Source organism: Pleurodeles waltl, chromosome 5, assembly GCF_031143425.1.
Source record: "Pleurodeles waltl isolate 20211129_DDA chromosome 5, aPleWal1.hap1.20221129, whole genome shotgun sequence".
NCBI lineage: Eukaryota > Metazoa > Chordata > Amphibia > Caudata > Salamandridae > Pleurodeles > Pleurodeles waltl.
The window spans coordinates 1,492,865,058-1,492,886,740 of record NC_090444.1 but is presented as its reverse complement, the minus strand read 5'-3'; the positions used below and the strand labels follow the sequence as shown (position 1 = coordinate 1,492,886,740).

The window sequence follows — 21,683 nt, the reverse complement described above, 5'->3', positions numbered from 1 at the left end:
ACATACATGTTACTGCGTAACCCTGCGATGCCCTGCTAACTTTGCCTCTTTTATCAAACAGGTGACAGTGCATATGCCCTGAGACCATGGATACTCACCCCTTACCTAACACCTGGCAATCAGAATGAGAGGCGATAAAACATTGGACATCCACAGACCAGAGTTGTAATTGAGAGGACGTGTGGCTTGTTGAAGTCACGATTCAGATGCCTGCACAAAAGTGGAGGAGCACTTCAGTATGCCCCAGAAACAGCATGCAAGATAGTTGCCCCTTGTGCCATCCTACACAACATTGCCACCAGACGTGGGCTATATCTCACCCCTGACGACACAGATTCAGGGGATGAGGAGCAAGAGCTACCACACCGATGGCCTGGGGATGGAAGCATCACAATGGAGGGCAGACAGAGACGGAACCACAAAGCAACCCACTACTTTGGCAGGTACGTAGCAACCGTGACAACACTCACTAATGTAAGACACACATTGCCCAGTTGTGTAGTTCAACAAATTAACCCTTTTATTGCAGGACTACAATGTGGAACCAATAATCAACTACACTACAGAATGCAAAACAAAAGTGTAGTCTGACACATTAGGTGCATGTGCCTCTGTCACACCACATATCAGTAGCTCACAGCCTCCTGCAACTGCGGCCACCATGGCTCACTCCAGGTTGGTCCTGCGGGGTATCCCCAATGCCCCTTGCTGCCTGTCTGGTCTCCAGCAAGTCCACCACATGGCTGATGCGGCCAGGTCTTTGAGCCACATCTCCTGTAAAATGGCCTAGTTCCACTTGGAGGCTGACTGTGCGCCTTGACAGGCAGGGTGTAGTGGTAGCCAGGCGCCCTGTAGACACACCTAGCCTGTCTAAACGGGCTCCAGTGTTGCACTCCCTGCGCCATGGTTGTGCCCTGTTGGCCAACATTTCCCTGACCAAGTTGTCTATCGAGCTGGTCAGGTTAGCCATGTGAGCGTTCATTGTAGTGAACTGGTTGTCCACATTTGAAAGCCCATGCGTGAGTGTGTTCTGTACTCTTGTGAGGTTACGGTTCATTAACCACATTTGTCTATTTTGCAGCCAGTGACTCTGCAGTAAGGATGCCTCCAGTCCCAACAAATCCTCAGCGTCGTCTACGCACCAAGCCAGCTGATCCCCGTGGTTAACTCTCCCTAGGCATGGGCCCCAGTGTCACAATGGCTGCCTCTACACCCAGAGCAGGATCATCCATGTACTCTTGTGCTGATTGGACAGGTGGTGTTGTCCTGCACTCCCCTGTGGTGTCTGTGGCAGCCTCCTCTTGTGTGTCAGTGCCTTGATCCTCTCCCTGCACAGTGGCGCTGATGGGGGGTCCTTGTGGGAGACCTGTGGGACATAGGGGATACACTGTCAGTGTCTCACATATGTTTGATGCCTCAGAATAAACATTTCCCTATATTTGGACTACTGTACTACATTGCCCATAATGCACTGTTCTATAGGTTGCAAAACTGGGAATGGAGCTAATCTGGAGGTGCATGCTGATGTGTACTTTGATTGTGTGCATGGCGCATAGGCTGGTGTAAATACATTAATTTTGGCACTTACTGTTTGATTTTCCTGGTGCTGAACTGTCTAGGTCTCTGATGCTAAGTACAGCCTCCAGTTCCAGAGTGGTCTCCACCATGGTTTTGATGGCTGTAGGGGGTGGTACAGTAGATGGCCCTCCTCCATTGCCATGCATCTCCCTCATGCGCTCCGCCACCCTTTCCTTGGTCCTGGAGCGAAGGTCATACCACCTTTTGTGGACCTCATCCACGGTGCGGTGGCTGACTCCAATGGCATTTATTTTGTTGAGGATGTCCTGCCAGATTTTCTTTTTGTGGCTGTCTGGGACACTCATTGCTGCCTTTCCGAATAATTCCTCATGGTGCAGGCAGCACTCCTCAGTAAGCACCTCCAACTCCTTCTCAGAAAACGTACGTTTTCATTTTCTGCCTCCAGTGGGTGTCTCCTTCTCCTGTGTATCCATTGTTGCTGCAGACCCTCTCACCTGGGTGTGGCTCTGCAGTTTGGGCTGGGTGGACTTCTCCCTGGTCCAGGGGGTTACTTCCTGGTTCTGATGTCATCACTTAGAACCAGGAAGTGGGTTTTTCAAAAGTTTAATTTGCACCTGCGTGCAATTTGCGAGTCAGTCGCAATTTGCGACACCTGACCACACCCTTGTGCAATTTGCGATCTCGCAAAATGTGAGGTCACAAATTGTGGTGCAACACCGCACCGAATCGCTATTTGGTATAGCGATTTTTCCTGGCATCTCGTTTTGCGAGTCGGAGATAGCGATTCGCATGGAGTCGCTATTTCTGAGTCGCTATTTTTTGCATTCCTACATCTGGCCCTAGGTCTCTGACCACACCAACTCAGACACTTCCGGACCTGAACCTGCAACCTGTCAAAAGGAACTGCCTGGCTGCCCAAAGGACTCATTTGGACTGCTTTGCTGAAAAGAACTGCTGCCCTGGTTTTGCCCTGCTGCCCTCTGACTCTGCTGAGAAGTGCTCTCCAATGGCTTGGATTGAGCTTACTTCGTGTTTTCTGAAGTCTCAGGACCAAAAACACTTCATCTCTTCTTAAAACTCCTTTTGCACTGAAAATCGATGCACAGCCAGCCGGAAACGACGCACAGCCATTTTGTGACTGAGAAATCGCTGCACAGCCGAACCGGAATGACACAGCCCGACTTCCCGAGTGAAAAATCGACTCAGCGCCTGACGTGCAGCCAGAAATTCAATGCACAGCCTAGCAGATTAAGGCACAGCTGAACCAGAACGACGCAGCCTGACTTCGCGAGTGAAGAATCGATACAGCACCTGCCGTGCGACAGAAAATTTGACGTATCGCCTACCCGATCTACACAATGCCTGTGCCTTTTTTCTGCAGGCCCAGGATTTTCCCCGCATCGTCCCTGGGTGTCAAAAAGATCCTCACATCGCAGTGAGTAACCAAGACAGCGCATCGGAAATCAAAGCAAAGTCCCTTGCAGCGTGGAAAGAAACAATGCATCATCTGTGCTGTGTCAGAAAATCCGAAGCACACCCTATTTTTCCATGCATCTCCTCCGCTGCGGTCTCCGTGCATGTTATTTTTTATGCAAACTAGGTACCTTGTGCAAACAAGAGACAACTGTTGATTCCTAAGATTTAAGATTCTTTTTAATCCTGCTAAAGTGATATCTCAACTTGTTCTTATTGAATCTTCATCGTTTTGACCTTAATTTAAGCAGATAAATATCACATATTTTTCTAAACCTGTGTGGTGTATTGTTTTGGTGTTTTCACTGTGTTACTGTATAATTTATTGCACAAATACTTTACACATTGCCTTCTAAGTTAAGCCTGACTGCTCAGTGTCAAGCTACCAGAGGGTGAGGACAGTATAATTTGAATTGTGTGTGACTTACCCTGACTAGGATTGTGGTCCCTATTTGGGCAAAGGTGAATACCTTTGCCAACTAGAGACCCCATTTCTAACACTGCATAATGGACAATGAAGGGCAGGGGCAACAAACCAACCATGCAGGACAGACAAGAGAGGCTGTGGCAATATAACAGACCATTAAGGGCAGAAAGAATAGGTAGTGAAAGTATAGCCATACCTGCCAACAGTCCTGATTCCAGCAGGAGAATTGCAATGTTTTTAGGCTCAAAAGGCCTTTATTTTATCTGTCTTCTGCCTAAAATCTATCTTTTCAAAGTAACTCAATGAGGAAAATCAATTCCCCATGTTTTTTGTTTTTTTACAAAATCTCTCTCTTATTTAGTTCAAAATGCTGGCAAGTATGTTACATTGGATCACTGAGGGAAGGAAGATTTGGGTAGGTACAAGGATTCAGATAACAGAAGGCAGGAGGGAGATGGGTAGGGGCACCAAACTGACCTTACAGGGTAGGTGTGAGGGGTTGCAGCAGCAGAATACACCACACAAGGCAAGCCAAATGGCAGTGTAGGACACTGGACCATGGAAAGCAATAGGGAAGGGACAGGGCCATGTATATGGACAACTGAGAGCAGGGGGAAAAGAGGCAAGGGCAGCCAGCTGACCATAACAGACAGGCAGGAGGGACAGTTGCAGCACAACAGACCATGAAGGGCAGGAGGGAGGTGACAGGGGCACATTAATGGACTAGACAAGGCAGGAGAGAGGTCATGGGAGCCTCACATGGAAAAAGAAGGGCAGGATGCAGGGCAGGAGCAGCAAGCTGACCATGGGACAGGATGGGCACTGGAAGCACAATACACCATGGAGGGCAACAGTGAGACTCTAATGGCATAGACACAGACAATGGAGGGAAGCAGGGAGGGGGTCAGAGACAACAAGCTGACCACACATGCCAGGTGGGAGGGGCAGTGGCAGGAAAGAAGGCCATACATGCAAGCAGGATGATTAGGGGCAGCCCAACGACCACTGTGGGCAAGAGAGAGGGTGGAGGGGCATGCACAAAGGACCATGGAGGACGTGCTTGACAGAACCAAGAGAGGGTAGGGAAGGAGCTTCACAATAGACCATGTGGGGTAGGCAGAAGGAACAGTTGCAACGTGGATGGCAGAAGGTAGTGGCAGCAAAATGGACCATAGAGGACAGAAGGGAGGGTATAGGGACATGGAAGTCAGACAGACACAGTAGAGGTGGCAGGTACTGGCAGCAGTCCTGTGACCATGCTAGGCAGGTAGGGGGGCAGTGGCAGTGTAACAGAACACTCAGAGTGGATAGAAGGGGCAGTGTCAGGTCCATGGAACATGGTGAGCAAAAATGAGGTAGCAGGGACAAGCGCACAGACATCAGAGGGCCGAAGGAAGGAAGGAAGGGGCAGCGAGCTAATCACAGAGGCTAAGTACGAGGGACATGATGAGACATAAAACTGGGCAATGGAGGGCAGGATGAGTCGACAGGGACATCAAGCTAAATGTAGGGTAGTGGCAGCACATCGGACCACACAGGGCAGGAGGGAGGGGGCTATAGCATGGATTCGGACACAGTAGGTGGAGGTGGATGGATCATCAAGCTAACTGTTCAGGGCAGGCAGGAAGGGCAGTGGCAGAACAAGGGCAACAGAGGGAGGCATGAGGGAGCAGACACTAGGACTTGGACATGAATGACAAAGTGGGGGGGACAGAGCAGCAGCTTGGGTGGGGCCAGCACAGTGCTAGGCCAGGCCTGTGTCCAACCCCCCCCAACATGCATTGTGATGAGCATTTACTTCACATTAAAAAAAAAAAAATCACTGAACAAGCCAAAGGTTACAGGGACTTTATAGTTAGGCTCACATTTCAAATGTACAAAACCATAGAAACTCAACAGTTATAATTATAATTATATGAAGTAACTATAACTAGTGCCCTAAGGTAACTATAACTAGTACCCTCACAATGCACTACTAATTACTCCAGATAACACAGCACTTATGCAGTGGAAGGTAAAAACAAACACAAAGCCATGTGATAAGGCACAGAGGGCAAAACAGTGCATTTTACAGTGTATTTGATAAAGAATTTGTTTAAAATGCTACGAGTTAAAAGGCAGTTCTGTACTCCTGTGCCAAACAGAGCTCATTCTTCACACACTGCTCTCTTGCAGCACTGGCATGGGTAAAGCTTTGTACAGTGTGATACATATATATTAATAATCCCTCAAATACATGAGGTAGGTCAGCCTTGAGTGCTCCATAGTATTGATGTCAGGATACATTCAACTATGTACTCCAGATTTAAAACACAGGTTTAACCAATGTAGCTGATAAGTATTATAACTAACCAATATCACTGTAACCCTCCCCAGAACCAAAGAAGGTTCTGCAAAGTAGCTGAATATATGTATATAAATATCTACATATAAGGCAGTGTGTTTTAAAAACACTTTGAGTCAAAACAAACCAATTTCACATACCCACTTCTTTTAAAAATGATTTTTTTATGTCAGCCCTTCCCTTAAATAACATAAATAATGCATCAGGCCAGAACCAGCAAACCAAGCAGTTTGTACCAGTCCATTCATGCCTAACGTACATGGATACTCTGTACTACCAAATGCATCAGCCAACGTGGTGGCTAACACTATTGGAGCACAAGGTTTGAGCCTGGTGCCTTTTTTTTCATTTTGCTTTGTGGACTTCTTAAAACAAATATATTAACAAGTGTTATATAGAGGTTTTTCTGCAGCGATCATGATGCAAGGACATTAGGGATTTTCAGTGTATTTTCTAATGTCACCCTTACTTTTTAAGTGATTGATTGCTGATTGATATATTATTTGGTAGTAGTTGATAGTTTAAACAGTGATAGATTTGAGACTTATTGTGCCTCCAAACTATGTTGTAAATTACTCCTTCAGTTTAAAGTGGTTATTGTTTACTCTCTCACATCTGAGCTTAAATGTAGGCAAAACAACTCAGTGGATCAATGCACCTTTTGACATAACCGTCTAGAACAGTGGTTCCCAACTTGGAATGGAATTTTACTTACTCATGAATTTGTAATTTTTTCTATGGATTTTTTAGTTTTTATTATATATCTCATCTCATTTTTCTTTGAATTTTTGATGCACATTTGAGAATATATCAAATGTGGATAGAAATATCGTATTGTATATATGTAGAACATGCTTTATATACTGATATAATCAGTGCAAAAGAAGATTAATTAGAAACCCGAGGCCAGGAAGACAACTTGTATATACGTGATTATCAGTGAAAGGCAACCGCATTAATGAGGATTAGTCCGCTTTTTACTTCTATCTACATGGATATAAATAACCCTTTAGTCTGTCGTTTATTGCTATTAATTGACCGCAGTGTTTAAATATGACCGAGTCGGAGGAACTCGGTTTGGGGAAATGTTAACTGGCGCACTCGCTGTTGATAGGAAGTGCACACAGGTAAGATATGTGCTTTAGTGGTGAGTTTTTCTGTTAGTGTATGGAGACAACGTGGGTTTGAGAATAGTTATTTACCTTAGATCTTATTATGACATACATTGCAGGAAGTCGGATTTGTACAACACACAGTGCATATGGATTATAACTTGGAGTTAGGTGAGCCCTACAAAAGAATGTAATTATTACAACGCATATCTGTAGAAAGATAAGAGATACAGGCCCTCATTCTGACCCTGGCGGTCTCTGACTGCCAGGGTGGAGGGCAGCGGAAGCACCGCCAACAGGCTGGCTGTGCTTCCAGGGCTATTCTGACCGCAGCGGTAAAGCCGCGGTCAGAAGAGGGGAACCGGCGATTTCCCGCCGGTTTTCCCCTGGCCCAGGGAATCCTCCATAGCGGCGCTGCTTGCAGCGCCGCCATGGGGATTCCGACCCCCTTCCCGCCAGCCTGTTTTTGGCGGTTTACACCGCCAGAACCAGGATGGCGGGAACGGGTGTCATGGGGCCCCCTAACAGGGCCCCATACAGAGTTTCACTGTCTGCTTTGCAGACAGTGAAAATCACGACGGGTGCCACTGCACCCATCGCACCCCTGCAACACCGCCGGCTCCATTCGGAGCCGGCCTCTGTGTTGCAGGGCCTTTCCCGCTGGGCCGGCGGGCGCTCCTTTGGCGGGCGCCCGCCGGCCCAGCGGGAAAGCCAGAATTGCCGCCGCGTTCTTTTGACCGCGGAGCGGCCAAATGGCGGTAACCGCATGGCGGGCGGCTACCGCCGCCCGCCGCGGTCAGAATGACCGCCACAATGACCATAGATACACTTTTTATTTACTTTTAGTCACAATTTAGGCACATTGAAGTTGACAAAAAGGAACAAGGTACTGAAGGAGAAATACAACATTTGATTTGAAGGTATTTTCTATATAAATTCGTTTTATTTGGATGCACGTTTGATTTGTAATTTAAAGTGCTATATGAGGTGTAGTCAGGTTATAGAATACATTTTCTTTTTGAAATGGACAATTTAGATTTTATGAGCATGCTCCACTTGTTTGGCACTCAGTCACATAATATAACTCAATTCATTTTGATTGGAGTCAATTGATTATTTGCATTGGATTTCATTGTATTTCACTCCATTTTTTGTTATTTGAATTATCACGGATTGGGATATCACGTAAAGTTATGAATGGATGATTTGCACGGTTCCCACTATATGACACAGATTTACTGGTGTATCATTAACAATGGGATTTAGAATTTAATGTATATGTTGATTTCTGATTTATCATTTATGGGAATATTATTTAAGAAGGTCCTGAAGAAATCCAGGGGCACTCGCCGGATGGAACACGTGTTGACAGACAAGCAAGAGATTATTGAGGACTTTGATGTAAAGACATACAAGTTAATCTATGGAATATCAAGTGGAATCCTTTGAGACTTGATGGATCAGAAATTGCTTTTGGAACCATGAATTTGTTATTATGAACAATCACAGAAGGAACATATAATTTGGACTGCTGAATGTCAGTTTAATTAAATATGTATTGAAACCTAACAAAGACTCTATTTTGGATATAATAGATACGATTGTTCTGTTGTGGAAAATGTTTCTGGTAAAAAAAAATCTGATATATTTGTATATTGTTGCATATTAGTTTTACACGTGTGCCATCACATTTTGCAAGTTCCCAACCTGTGGTCCGGGAACCGCTGAGGGTCCGCGAAACCTCCTCAGGGGTTCCCTGACTGCTTAGAAAATTTAATATTATTAACAGATTAGGTCCCCAGTTTTCACTAATTACTCAATAAGGGTGTCCCCAGATTCCAATAATTATTCAGTAAGGGGGGTGCTGGGTTTCAGTAAAGACAAAGTGGGGGTCCACATAAGTCCAAAGGTTGGAAACCACTGGCCTAGAAGGCAAACGTAGTGTGTAACACATTTTGCCAATACTTAACTAATGCCAGCCTTGTATATGCCAATCCTTTAATCGCCTTGTTCTAAAATAGTTTCTCAAACGGCAAATCAACTGCTTCGAGCAGAGCTTTTTCCTCTTTTTTGTTGACAGCAGGTAGAATACACTGTTCCATTTTCGGCAGAGCTGTGTATCCTTTTCCCCATAGCAAGGCACCTTGTCCACACACTGTGTGTAAGCTGCATACCTGTTTTAATCTAGTTTTGGCTCCCTTGTTTACCTTCTCTCCCCCTATGCACGGTCATGTAAATCGTTCTGCTGACACAACGTGGCCTGTTCCTTTTGTATGTTTAATGTATGCAGTTGCTCGCCCCTTTCCTGATTATTTCTATTCTGCTATAGCCACCAATAACATTGGATCAAGGCTAGACTTATTTTTCACACTTTAAAGAATGAAGAATGACTGCAATTAATTGATTTAAGGCAGGGGGTGGGACCCACGCTGAGTCGGGAATGGCAGCTCCATATTAGTGTGCAATGTAAGGTGAATCCAAACGGGGGTAAGCCATAACATAGTAAAAGAAATACGCATGTAAGCTGCACTCAGATGCGCGCACGTATTCATACACTGGCTGCTTGTATTAATAACTGAAAACCAAGCACGCTATTTTACAGTAACACTCTTTTCACTATCACTACTTCACTTCGCTCGGTCTTTCTGCTGCCTATGGCGTAGTGACCGACAGAGTTCTCCCTCGGTTTCTCTGGTGATGTAGAAAGCGGAGCTCCATTTAAAGTAGAACGGCAACGTGTAAAAACGGCACTGTACATGAGCATGTGTTGTGACATAGGAAGACGTAATTTTGTACCATCGCAGCCAGTTGGGTTATCTCCACCCTTTCAGAACTGGTCACAGGGGTTGGGTGAGGTCAGTGTGGCTTGGTGACCCGACGTCCCTGGACTGACCTGCAGTCCCAGGCGTTAGACGCTTCAGCCTGTTGTTCCTGGGGTTAATTTTACCTCTACGTCACCAGTGGTTAGAGGCCAGTGACAGTACTGTTGCTTTGTTGTACTGATGATCTCACATTCATCAGGGCAGTGAGAGAGTCAGCCCAGCAAATATTGATTTGCTAGCAGATTGAACAGCACACATTGAGAGCATTAGGAGTAAACGGAAGCAAGTGATTTACTGCTTCCCTCGACATCAGCATGTGAGGAGAGAGGTAGTCATCTTCATTCCCATCTTTGTATTTTTTTTAACCAGACCTTTAAAACTTTAATAACAAAATGATTAAGAACGAAATAAAGAGGGTGCAGCCCTAAGCTCTCCAAGACCAGCAGCCTCTGTTAAGATTCTAGAACCATACTTAAAGATGACTTAGGATAACATAACTTTCCAGCAAGGTCTGACCTGCCTCAAAGACTAAGGGGGTTATTCTAACTTTGGAGGAGGTGTTAATCCGTCCCAAAAGTGACGGAAAAGTGACGGATTTACCACCAGCCGTATTACGAGTCCATTATATCCTATGGAACTCGTAATACGGCTGGTGGTATATCCGTCACTTTACCGTCACTTTTGGGACGGATTAACACTCCTCCAAAGTTAGAATAACCCCCTAAGATTTATAATTTTTCACGCAAAACTGCATTTGCGCAGTTTTGCGTGAAAAAGTATAGCGCCGGCTAGCGCCATTCCAAGATGCCGGCCAAACACCATATTTATGGAATGGCTCTAGCCGGTACTAATGCCCTGTCATCGTCCTTGGAAAGGACGCTAACAGGGCGGGGGAGGAGTAGGGGAACCTGGGGCTTGTGTGCTGAATTATGGTGCTACACTGTTCAAAGGCAGAAAAATTGCCGCCAAGCAGTGTAGCGCCATTTTCTGGCGCACAACCCCCATGGTCATGGCGCCTGTCTTAGTAAAGACAGGATCCATGCCCACCACCCCAAAGGGGACAAATGTCCCCTGGGCATGGCCATTGGGGCCAGCTCTGTGCAGGGGGCCCCAAGTCAGGGCCCCCTAGTGGGGTGAGATAAAAAAAAACGACGTTAACTCCATAACTTTGGCACTAGATGTGTCTAGCACCAAAGTATAAGCATGGAGTTAGGTTTGTGCTGAATTAGCGTAAAAACAAAATTACGCGAATTCTGTGCAAACCGAGTATAAATACGGGCCTGAGGGGCTTATTGTAGGAGGCTGGCCTGGCTTGTAGTGGGTACTAGAGGTACTTACACCTTGTGCCAGGTCCAGTTATCCCTTATTAGTGTAGAAGAGATGTTTCTAGCAGCTTAGGCTGATAGAAGGTAGCTATGGCAAAGCAGCTTAGGCTGAACTAGGAGACATGTAAAGCTCCTGCTATATCACTGGTGTCATATGCACAATATCATAAGAAAACACAATACACAGATGTACTAAAAATAAAGGTACTTTATTTTTATGACAATATGCCAAAAGTATCTCAGTGAGTACCCTCAATATGAGGATGAGAAATATACACAAGATATATGTACACAAACCAAAATTATGCAGGTTATAGCAAGAAAAGTAATGCAAGCAGTGTAAAGTTACAATAGATTGCAATAGGAGCACATAGGCATAGGGGCAACACAAACCATATACTCCAAAAGTGGAATGCGAACCACGAATGGACCCCAAACCTATGTGAGCCTGTAGAGGGTCGCTGGGACTGTAAGAAAACAGTGAGGGTCAGAAAAATAGCCCACCCCAAGACCTGTAAGGTAGGTTTAAAATGCACCTACAACCCCCAGAGAACATAGAATTCGGGATAGGGGGATTCTGCAAGGAAAACCAACACCAGCAATGCAACAACAGTGGATTTCCGGACCTGAGTACCTGTAAGACAAGGGGACCAAGTCCAAGAGTCGCGACAGTGTCGAGAGTGGGAAGGAGCCCAGGAAATGCCAGCTGAGGGTGCAAGGAAGCTGCCACCGGATGGAAGAAGCTTGGTGTTTTGCAAGAACAAAGAGGACTAGGAACTTCCCCTTTGGAGGATGGATGTCCTATGTCGTGAAGAAGCTTGCAGAGGTGTTCCCACGCAGAAAGACCGCAAACAGGCCTTGCTAGCTGCAAGGGTTGCGGTTAGGGTTTTTGGATGCTGCTGTGGCCCTGAAGGGACCAGGATGTCGCTACTTGGATGAGGAGACAGAGGGGGTGCCCAGCAAGTTGGGGAGCCCTCAAAGAAGCAGGCAGCACCCGCAGAAGTACCTGAACAGGCACTTAGAAGAAAAATTAACTGGAGTCCACCCGAAGTCACAAAAGGGAGTCCCACGACGCCGGAGGACAACTCAGAAGGTTGTGCACTGCAGGTTAGAGTGTCGGGGACCCAGGCTTGACTGTGCACAAAGGAAATCCTGGAAGAGTGCACAGGAGCAGGAGCAGCTGCAAATCACGGGGTACTCAGCAATGCAGTCTAGCGTAGGGAGGCAAGGACTTACCCCCACCAAACTTGGACTGAAGAGTCACTGGACTGTGGGAGTCACTTGGACAGGGTTGCTGAGTTCCAGGGACCACGCTCATCGTGCTGAGAGGGGACCCAGAGGACCAGTGATGCAGTCTTTTGTTGCCTGCAGTTGCAGGGGGAAGATTCTGTTGACCCACAGGGGATTTCTTTAGAGCTCCTGGTGCAAGAAGGAGGCATGCTACCCCCAGAGCATGCACCACCTGGAAACAGTCAAGAAAGCCGGTAGGATGAAGCGATACAAGGTTGCTAGTAGTCGTCTTGCTACTTTGTTGCGGTTTTGCAGGCGTCCTGAGCAGTCAGCGGTCGATCCTTTGGCAGAAGGTGAAGAGGGAGATGCAGAGGAACTCTGGTGAGCTCTTGCATTCGTTATCTGGTGAGATCCCCAAAGCAGAGACCCTAAATAGCCAGAAAAGGAGGTTTGGCTACCAAGGAAGGAGGATTGGCTACCAAGAGAGGTAAGAGCCTATCAGAAGGAGCCTCTGACGTCACCTGCTGGCACTGGCCACTCAGAGCAGTCCAGTGTGCCACAGACACCTCTGTTTCCAAGTTGTCAGAGGTCTGGGACACACTGGAGGAGCTCTGGGTACCTCCCCTGGGAGGTGCAGGTCAGGGGAGTGGTCACTCCCCTTTCCTTTGTCCAGTTTCGCGCCAGAGCAGGGCTGGGGGATCGCTAAACCGGTGTAGACTGGCTTATGCAGAGATGAGCACCATCTGTGCCCAACAAAGCATTTCCAGAGGTTGGGGGAGGCTACTCCTCCCCAGCCTTCACACCTATTTCCAAAGGGAGAGGGTGTAACACCCTCTCTCAGAGGAAATCATTTGTTCTGCCTTCATGGGCCAGGGCTGCCTGGACCCCAGGGGGGCAGAAACCTGTCTGAGGGGTTGGCAGCAGCAGCAGCTGCAGTGCAAACCCTGAAAAGGCAGTTTGGCAGTACCCGGGTTCTGTGCTATAGACCCGGGGGATCATGGAATTGTCACCCCAATGCCAGAATGGCATTGGGGTGACAATTCCATGATCTTAGACATGTTACGTGGCCATGTTTGGAGTTACCATTGTGAAGCTCTACATAGGTAGTGACCTTTGTGTAGTGCACGCTTGTAATGGTGTACCCGCACTCACAAAGTCCGGGGAATTTGCCCTGAACGATGTGGGGGCACCTTGGCTAGTGCCAGGGTGCCCACACACTAAGTAACTTTACACCCAACCTTCACCAGGTGAAGGTTAGACATATAGGTGACTTATAAGTTACTTAAGAGCAATTGTAAATGGCTGTGAAATAACGTGGACGTTATTTCACTCAGGCTGTACTGGCAGGCCTGTGTAAGAATTGTCAGAGCTCCATATGGGTGGCAAAATAAATGCTGCAGCCCATAGGGATCTCCTGGAACCCCAATACCCTGGGTACCTCAGTACCATATACTAGGGAATTATATGGGTGTACCAGTATTCCAATGTGAATTGGTAAATTTAGTCACTAGCCTGTTAGGGGCAAATTTGGAAAGCAGAGAGACCATAACCACTGAGGTTCTGGTTAGCAGAGCCTCAGTGAGACAGTTAGGCATCACACAGAGAACACATAAATATAGGCCAAAAAAAATGAGCACTGGGGACCTGGCTAGCAGGATCCCAGTGACACATAACAACCACACTTACAACATAGGGTTCTAACTATGAGCACTGGGCCCTGGCTAGCAGGATCCCAGTGAGACAGTGAAAACACCCTGACATATACTCACAAACAGGCCAAAAGTGGGGGTAACAAGGCTAGCAAGAAGCTACTTTCTCACACTTATTTACAAGCCCCTTGCGCCGTCGGTGATGCACCGGCGGAGCAAGGGGCTTGTAAATCAGCCCCTAAATATTTGATTGCTGCATCTGCTTCGATAAGAACAAGCCTCATTAGTTGTGAATCATACCATACAATGTGAGAGGCGAAGCCAAGATCGTTTTTATAATGTATCCAGATGTTATGCCTTTGGACATCACTTGACCCTACAAAGTCTTAATTATAAGTAGTAACCTGCAGTGAGTTGCTGAATTATATTGATTAACATTTCTAAATATTGAATTGTTTAGGTTTATGGGAGCTTTCTTGTAAGCGCAAACAAAAGTAACGCTTCTCGCTATTTTAGGCATGTGGTTGAGATCACGTAGCAAGGCGCTGTGTCATTAATTATAAGGATGCTCCCTTAGGGTGTACTGTTTCATGGGCGTCCGCAGGAGAATTCTTTGTGGAGGGGACATAACATTAACAGGGGCCGTAGTGTTACTCTGCGCTGTGACCCTGCATACCAAGCTATACCTAAAGCCGGGGGGGGGGGGATCACACCCCTCCTTCCTGCAGACACCCACGTACTAATAGACGATACAGCAATTGATGTGTTCTTTTTCTTATTCTCTTGGACTTGTGATGAAAATACTGAGTAGTCAATGAAAACCAGTCATGACACCCAAATGATGCTTGCAGGTACCTTGGTTCTTACTTTGAACATATTGTGATACTCAGAAATGTGTGTTATTTAAATTATCTTTTGAGAAATATTTGAGTTCCCCAAAAACCTGCATCATGCAAATCTGATGCATGATCTGTTTCAAAGCAGAATTTTTTTTAATATACATTTGTCAGTTGTAGAAGAATTATATTTACATTATTTTCCTCTTTTCACTTTATTTCACTCTGGTATAAAATATTCTCTGTCAGGGACTAGAGAAACATTTCATTGCCTCATCCATGGTACAGATGCAGCAAAATGATGTAAGTGGTTTTCTGCAGTTTTTTTGACTTCTGTAAAATGGCCCTTGAAGGGTTTTTATAACAGTGGTCCACTATTAAGAAAATGTGTGACTGCAAACCATTCGGGTCACAGACTCACAGGGTTTGTGACCACAAAATGGCTATTTATTATAAAACCCCTTCTATGAGTCAGAATAGTTTTCTCAATGGTAAAATGGGTTTTGCAATCCTTAGTGAATTTGGAAGGGGCATTACGTACAAATTATGATGTTTGAGGGAAACTCTCCAAATAGACATTAATAGTTACAACTATTACATGGAAACTATGATCTATTCCTAGTCCGAACCTGATTGTCCTGTGACACAACGAGTGACTTCTAGAGACATTGAATTTAATCTTCAATATGTACCCTGGCAAAGTATTTCTACATTGAATGAAGTGCATTATTATATAAAGAAATTATAAATCTACATTCCTTTATAAATGGCTGCAATATTAGTACAAACCATTAAGCTAACAAGTGCATGTATAAATAATTGAATTGAATATCCCAGTGAATAGTGGATGAATTAAATAATGTTCAATGTTATTTCTGTTTTTTTCAGTACTGAACTTTGGAAATCGGTGCTCTATTTCGAAATTTGGCAGTTGAAACTATTGAAAACATTTTCTTACTTACATCATAATTGTTATAATTCACGTATTTGCCTCCAATAACTATGGCAATGATACTTATTGGAATAACTTGTTCTTAGATAACTTTCGTTTGATTATTTCACCAGGAAAAGGTATGAAGCATTTCAGTCAAAATGCTGGGGAAATTCAGCCATATGCCATGGTGATGAAATATGTTTGTCTGGAGTGAGCAGGCTCCATCATACCTGCTCTGGAGATGATGACTGTAAAGCTGCTTACATCAATACTCTTGGAACAATTCTTCAAGAACAATGCACTTGCAGCAATGTATCAGAATCTGAGCAACATTTGTGCAAGATGATTCACTACATGTTACAGCGCAAGGCCTGCTTTGGTAAGTTTTATTTGACATTTGCTCCAAAAGAATCATGTCAACAATGCTTCAGTTTTAATATGCATTTCTACACGTAGACACATGTAATATATGAATATGTTACTTACTATCAGCAACATAATGGTGGAGAAACTAGCTAACAACAGATTTATCACCTTTAAAATATTCCCAGGCGCCAAAGTAGATCCAGAGAATTTAACATCAATGCACCTGTGTGCCAATTGTTGGAGCCCTGCTGACTCTGCCTTTCCTGAAGTAATAGGATGAAAGTTGTGCTCCCTAATCTCAGTTTCTTTCTTTCTTTCTCATTCCTTGCTCTCAGGTGTCAAGCTCTTCTAACAAATTACAGAAAATAGTGTTCCCTAGAATCTAACTTAAAATCTAATTATGATCGTCAGGAGACCACTCAAAAGAAAGGGGAGGTGGGAGGATTTGAGGTATCTACGGTGTAATAGGGTATCCACCGGAAACAGCATTACCGGTGGTTGCTAACTTCTTCTTTTGGAGCACGCCATGAACTCCGGGACCTCCTGGACTCCACAGCACCGGACGTCGCCTTCATCACGGAGACCTGGATGAACGCCTCTTCGGCCCCAGACATCGCCACTGCCATCCCCGAAGGCTACAAGATCTCCAGAAAAGACCCCACCAACCAAGTAGGAGGAGGTATCGCCATCGTCTTCAAAGACTCCATCAGCGTCACCAACTCCACCGAAGACACCCCTCTCGCCGCTGAACACCTGCACTTTCAGATTCGCACCGACCCCAGGACCACCCTCAGAGGATCCCTCGTCTACCGCCCCCCCGGAGCGCGCGCCCCTTTCAGCGACTCCATCGCCGACTTCGTCTCCCCGCACGCCCTCGCCTCGCCGGACTACATCCTCCTAGGCGACCTCAACTTCCATCTGGAACAAAACAACAACCCCAACACCACCGCCCTGCTCGACAACCTCACCAACCTCGGCCTCAAGCAACTGGTGAACACCGCCACCCACATCGCCGGACACACGCTTGACCCTATCTTCTCCGCCAGCAAACACGTCTTCTTCAGCCACACCTCCGCTCTACACTGGACCGACCACAGCTGTGTCCATTTCACATTCCGACACAAGACCCGCCACCTCCACACTCAACCAATCCCTCGTCGACAGTGGAACAAAATCCCCGAAGAGCAACTCTTCTCCGCACTCACTGTCAACCAACCCACCCTCACCACCGACCCCAACGACGCAGCCCTCAGCCTCTCGAACTGGATCTCCAACTGCGCAGACAGCCTTGCTCCCCTCAGACGCACGCATCAACAGGCCATCACCAGAAAACCTCTCTGGTTCTCTGACACCCTCAAAGAATCGAAGAAAACTTGTCGCGCCCTCGAGAAGGCCTGGCGCAAGGACCTCTTGCCGACAACATGACCGCCCTCAAAAACGCAACCCGCGAACACCACCACCTGATCCGCGCTGCCAAAAGGAACTTTTTCACCGACAGACTGGACAAAAACAGCCACAACAGCAGAGAACTTTTTAGCATTGTCAAAGAGTTCTCCAACCCCAGCGCCAACGCCGTCACGCCCTCACAAGACCTGTGCAACTCCCTCGCCACCTTCTTCCATCGCAAGATCAGCGACCTCCACGACAGCTTCGGACTCCAGACCCAACCAAGCACCACCGAACCCACACCTCCGACCATCACCCTCAACGACTGGACCCACATCAACACTGAAGAAACCAAAACTACCATGAACTCTATCCACTCCGGCGCCCCATCGGACCCCTGCCCTCACTTCATCTTCAATAAAGCCGACGACATCATCGCCCGCACCTCCAGGCCGTCATCAACTCTTCATTTTCTTCTGCTACCTTCCCCGAATGCTGGAAACACGCTGAAGTCAACGCCCTACTAAAGAAACCTACGGCTGACCCGAGCGACCTGAAAAACTTCCGCCCCATCTCGCTCCTCCCCTTCCCCGCCAAGGTAATAGAGAAGACCGTCAACAAACAGCTGACCACCTTCCTGGAAGACAACAACCTGCTCGACCCTTCACAAACCGGATTCCGGACCAACCACAGCACTGAAACCGCCCTCATCTCAGTCACAGATGACATCAGAACCCTGAAAACAGTCGCCCTCATCCTCCTCGACCTCTCGGCTGCCTTCGATACCGTCTGTCACCGCACCCTAATTACCCGCCTCCGCTCCACCGGGATCCAAGGCCAGGCTCTGGACTGGATTGTCTCCTTCCTCTCAAACTGATCTCAAAGAGTTTACCTCCCACCGTTTCGCTCAGACCCCACCGAGATCATCTGCGGCGTACCTCAAGGCTCATCGCTCAGCCCGACACTCTTCAATGTCTACATGAGCCCCCTCGCCAACATCGTATGCAAGCACGACATCATCATCACCTCCTACGCCGACGACACCCAACTTATACTCTCCCTCACCAAGGACCCCGCCAGCGCCAAGACCAACCTACAAGAGGGCATGAAGGACGTCGCAGATTGGATGAGGCTCAGCCGCCTAAAGCTGAACTCTGACAAAATGGAAGTCCTCATCCTCGGCAACACCCCGTCCGCTTGGGACGACTCCTGGTGGCCCACGGCCCTCGGCACCGCACCTACCCCCTCAGACCACGCCCGCAACCTCGGCTTCATCTTGGACCCTCTTCTCACCATGACCAAGCAAGTCAACGCCGTGTCCTCCGCCTGCTTACTCACCCTCCGCATGCTCCGCAAGATCTTCCGCTGGATCCCCGCCGACACTAGAAAAACCGTGACCCACGCCCTCGTCACGAGCCGCCTGGACTACGGCAACACCCTCTATGCTGGGACCACCGCCAAACTCCAAAAACGCCTGCAACGTGTTCAACTCGGCCCACCTCATCCTCGACGTACCCTGCAACAGCCACATCTCCGCACACCTGAGACACCTGCATTGGCTACCATCAGCAAAAGGATCACCTTCCGACATCTCACCCACGCACACAAAGCCCTCCACAACAAGATACCGGAATACCTCAACCGTCGCCTCAGCTTCTACGCCCCCACCCGTCTTTTCCGTTCCTCGGGCCTTGCGCTCGCTGCCGTCCCTCGAATCCGCCGCTCCACGGCGGGTGGGAGGTCCTTCTCCTTCCTGGCAGCCAAGACCTGGAACACCCTCCTCACCAGCCTCAGGACCACCCAGGACCACTCCGCATTCCGGAGACTCCTCAAAACCTGGCTTTTCGAGCAGCAGTAACCCTCCTTTCCCCCTAGCGCCTTGAGACCCGCACGGGTGAGTAGTGCGCTTTATAAATGTTAATGATTTGATTTGATTTGATTTGATTCTTCTGATTAATACTTCTAACTGCTGACTATTCACCTTTAGAATAGATACCACACAGCACCTCTCAATGATAGAGGGTCCAAAAAATAAACTCAGTTGAGAAATTGTTGCATGACAGTATGGAAAAGCTAACCCTCCAGCCAAACCTGACTGTCAAAGCAGCATTGTTTCGTGAATGTGTGCACCAAATCCTATTTTTCAGACTAGTAGATGCCCATAACATCACACTCCCTGCCTTGTCAATGGCTTTGAAACATCCTAGGCTATGATGCTAAAAACTAACAGGCATTCACCAAGTGTCTTCTTGGCCAGTGCATAACATATTTTGATTTGGAGGAGTAATCATGTTGGCAGGGTCATTTCTTGCAGCTCCATCTTATTTTGGTCCAGAGTAGTCCACAGATCATTCCACAAAGAATTGATCATCCAAATGGTAGCACCCAGTATAAATGAAAGCAAAACTCTTTCAGGATTAGAGTGATGCATACATTATGCAAAACAGAAGAGAAATGTCTGTTTTTCTAGCAAAGTTTTGAAGCATAGGATTTACACAGTCCCATCCATTTGGAGCTTGTTTTGACTTATACTGGGTGCTCCTTTGAATCTGGATATAGCTAAACTTCTATGAAAAGATGAAGAGATGTAATGAGATCAAAACAAGTGTCAGGGGTTGCTTTTACTCATTCCAGGTTGGCATGAATGGCATTTTACCAATCCAAAGCTTTAATACTGTGCTGGAGTGGTGAAATGCTTTAATAATTTTACAGCTCACAGAGATAGCACTCGTTCAATCCTATGCTCAAAGGTTTTGCTGTACAAATGGCAAAATACTTTGTTGCTTTCTAGCTTGGCATAGATGGCACTATGCCAATCCTATGGTTAAGAACTGTTGGAAAGTGGGTTATTGGTAAGGACAGGTAAGTGCCTAACCTCCACTTAGGTCCAGTTAGGTCTCAATAAACTAAACCCAGCACAACCCTTGGTAGCTTGGCAATGAGCAACAAGGCTTTATTTAGGAGACTAATGGATAAACCATTTAAAAATCACAAAACAGTACATAAGTAAAACACAAAACACAATACAAATTCAACACCAATTTATAAAAAAAATGGATTATATTTTTATCTTTAAAATTACACCAAAACAATTAAAATCAGATAAGGGGAACCGGAGAAATGAATTTTTAAAGAATTAATGTTTTCTAGCGCATATAAGCAACTAGCGCTGAAAGGGTTAATAAAGGTCACACTGGAAAGGAACAAAGTCCAGAGTTCAGGATACCCATGAGGTAACACTGTCACACTTTCAACAGTTTTTCTTGATTTAGAAAAGTGGTCCACAGCACCAGCCACGGGTTCAGAGGCTCTAGTTTGCCTATTGGGACCTAGGACTACAATTCCCACAATGCACCTCCTCAACATATGGAGTTGCTCCAAACATCTCCAAACGTCTGGATCTTCTTCCACAGATACTTTGTGGGTCATTGTAGTGTCCATAACTTAATCCAAGCTTCCAGAAGCTCTGAGTTGCTCCTTTGGAGTTGGGACTACAATTCCCAGAATGTGCCTGGTCAGAATACTCAAATGGCCACTGGATGCTGGTCAGCTGGGCTCTGCTTGCAGGACTTGATGCAGGGGACTCTAGGAAGCTCTGTTGTATGTGTAGGAAACAAGGAGTCTATTCTTGAACAGTAGAAGACAGGCAAAGTCCTTTTAGTGGTGAAGCCCAGGTGTGCAGCTGTTACAGTTCTTCAGAGTGCAGTGTCCACTTACAGGTCAGGGGTCCAACAGGGCAGTCCTTCTTCTTCTGATTTTCTTCCTTGTAGGGATCTGGTAGGGAACTGAAGTGTGGGTGCAGGTCTGCCATATTTATCCTTGCTCTTGGGTGAAAAACTGGAGGCCTGGTTCCCCAATCAGATGCAGGGTCCTTCCCCCTGTGATGACCACTTCCTGGGAAGTGTGACAAAAATCAATCCCAGGAGGTAACATTCTTCAAAAATCCATCATGGCTGAAATTGATTTTTAGAGGTTACATCTGGCTGATCCCATCCACTGGTGTGGCCTCAAATCCTAAACACACTGCTCTCCTGCCCTCTCCTAATCTCATCAAGAGGGCACCTAATTGTCTGGGATTGCGGTATCTGAGTGAGGTGCTGGGTTGCTCCAAATGTCCTTCCCTCCCTTTGAAGAACAGTTTGGCAGCCATCCCCCTTCCTGCTTCCCCATCTGCTGAGGTAGTTCTCCCCCTCCAGGCACATCCTTTATGTTCATCCCAGGCCACTTCACACCTCATATA

The 21,683-nt window shown here is 46.7% G+C and overlaps 1 protein-coding gene across 1 annotated transcript in view; it reads left to right on the top strand.

Moving 5' to 3' along the window:
* The window catches only part of GFRAL (GDNF family receptor alpha like), a 436,092-nt gene extending 419,683 nt beyond the window's left edge, over positions 1 to 16,409 (top strand). The window contains exons 5-6 of the mRNA XM_069236626.1: positions 15,823 to 16,070; positions 16,393 to 16,409. Coding sequence (XP_069092727.1) covers positions 15,823 to 16,070; positions 16,393 to 16,409 — 265 coding nt within the window. The remainder of the gene's footprint in view (positions 1 to 15,822; positions 16,071 to 16,392) is intronic.
* Positions 16,410 to 21,683: the final 5,274 nt, after the last annotated feature.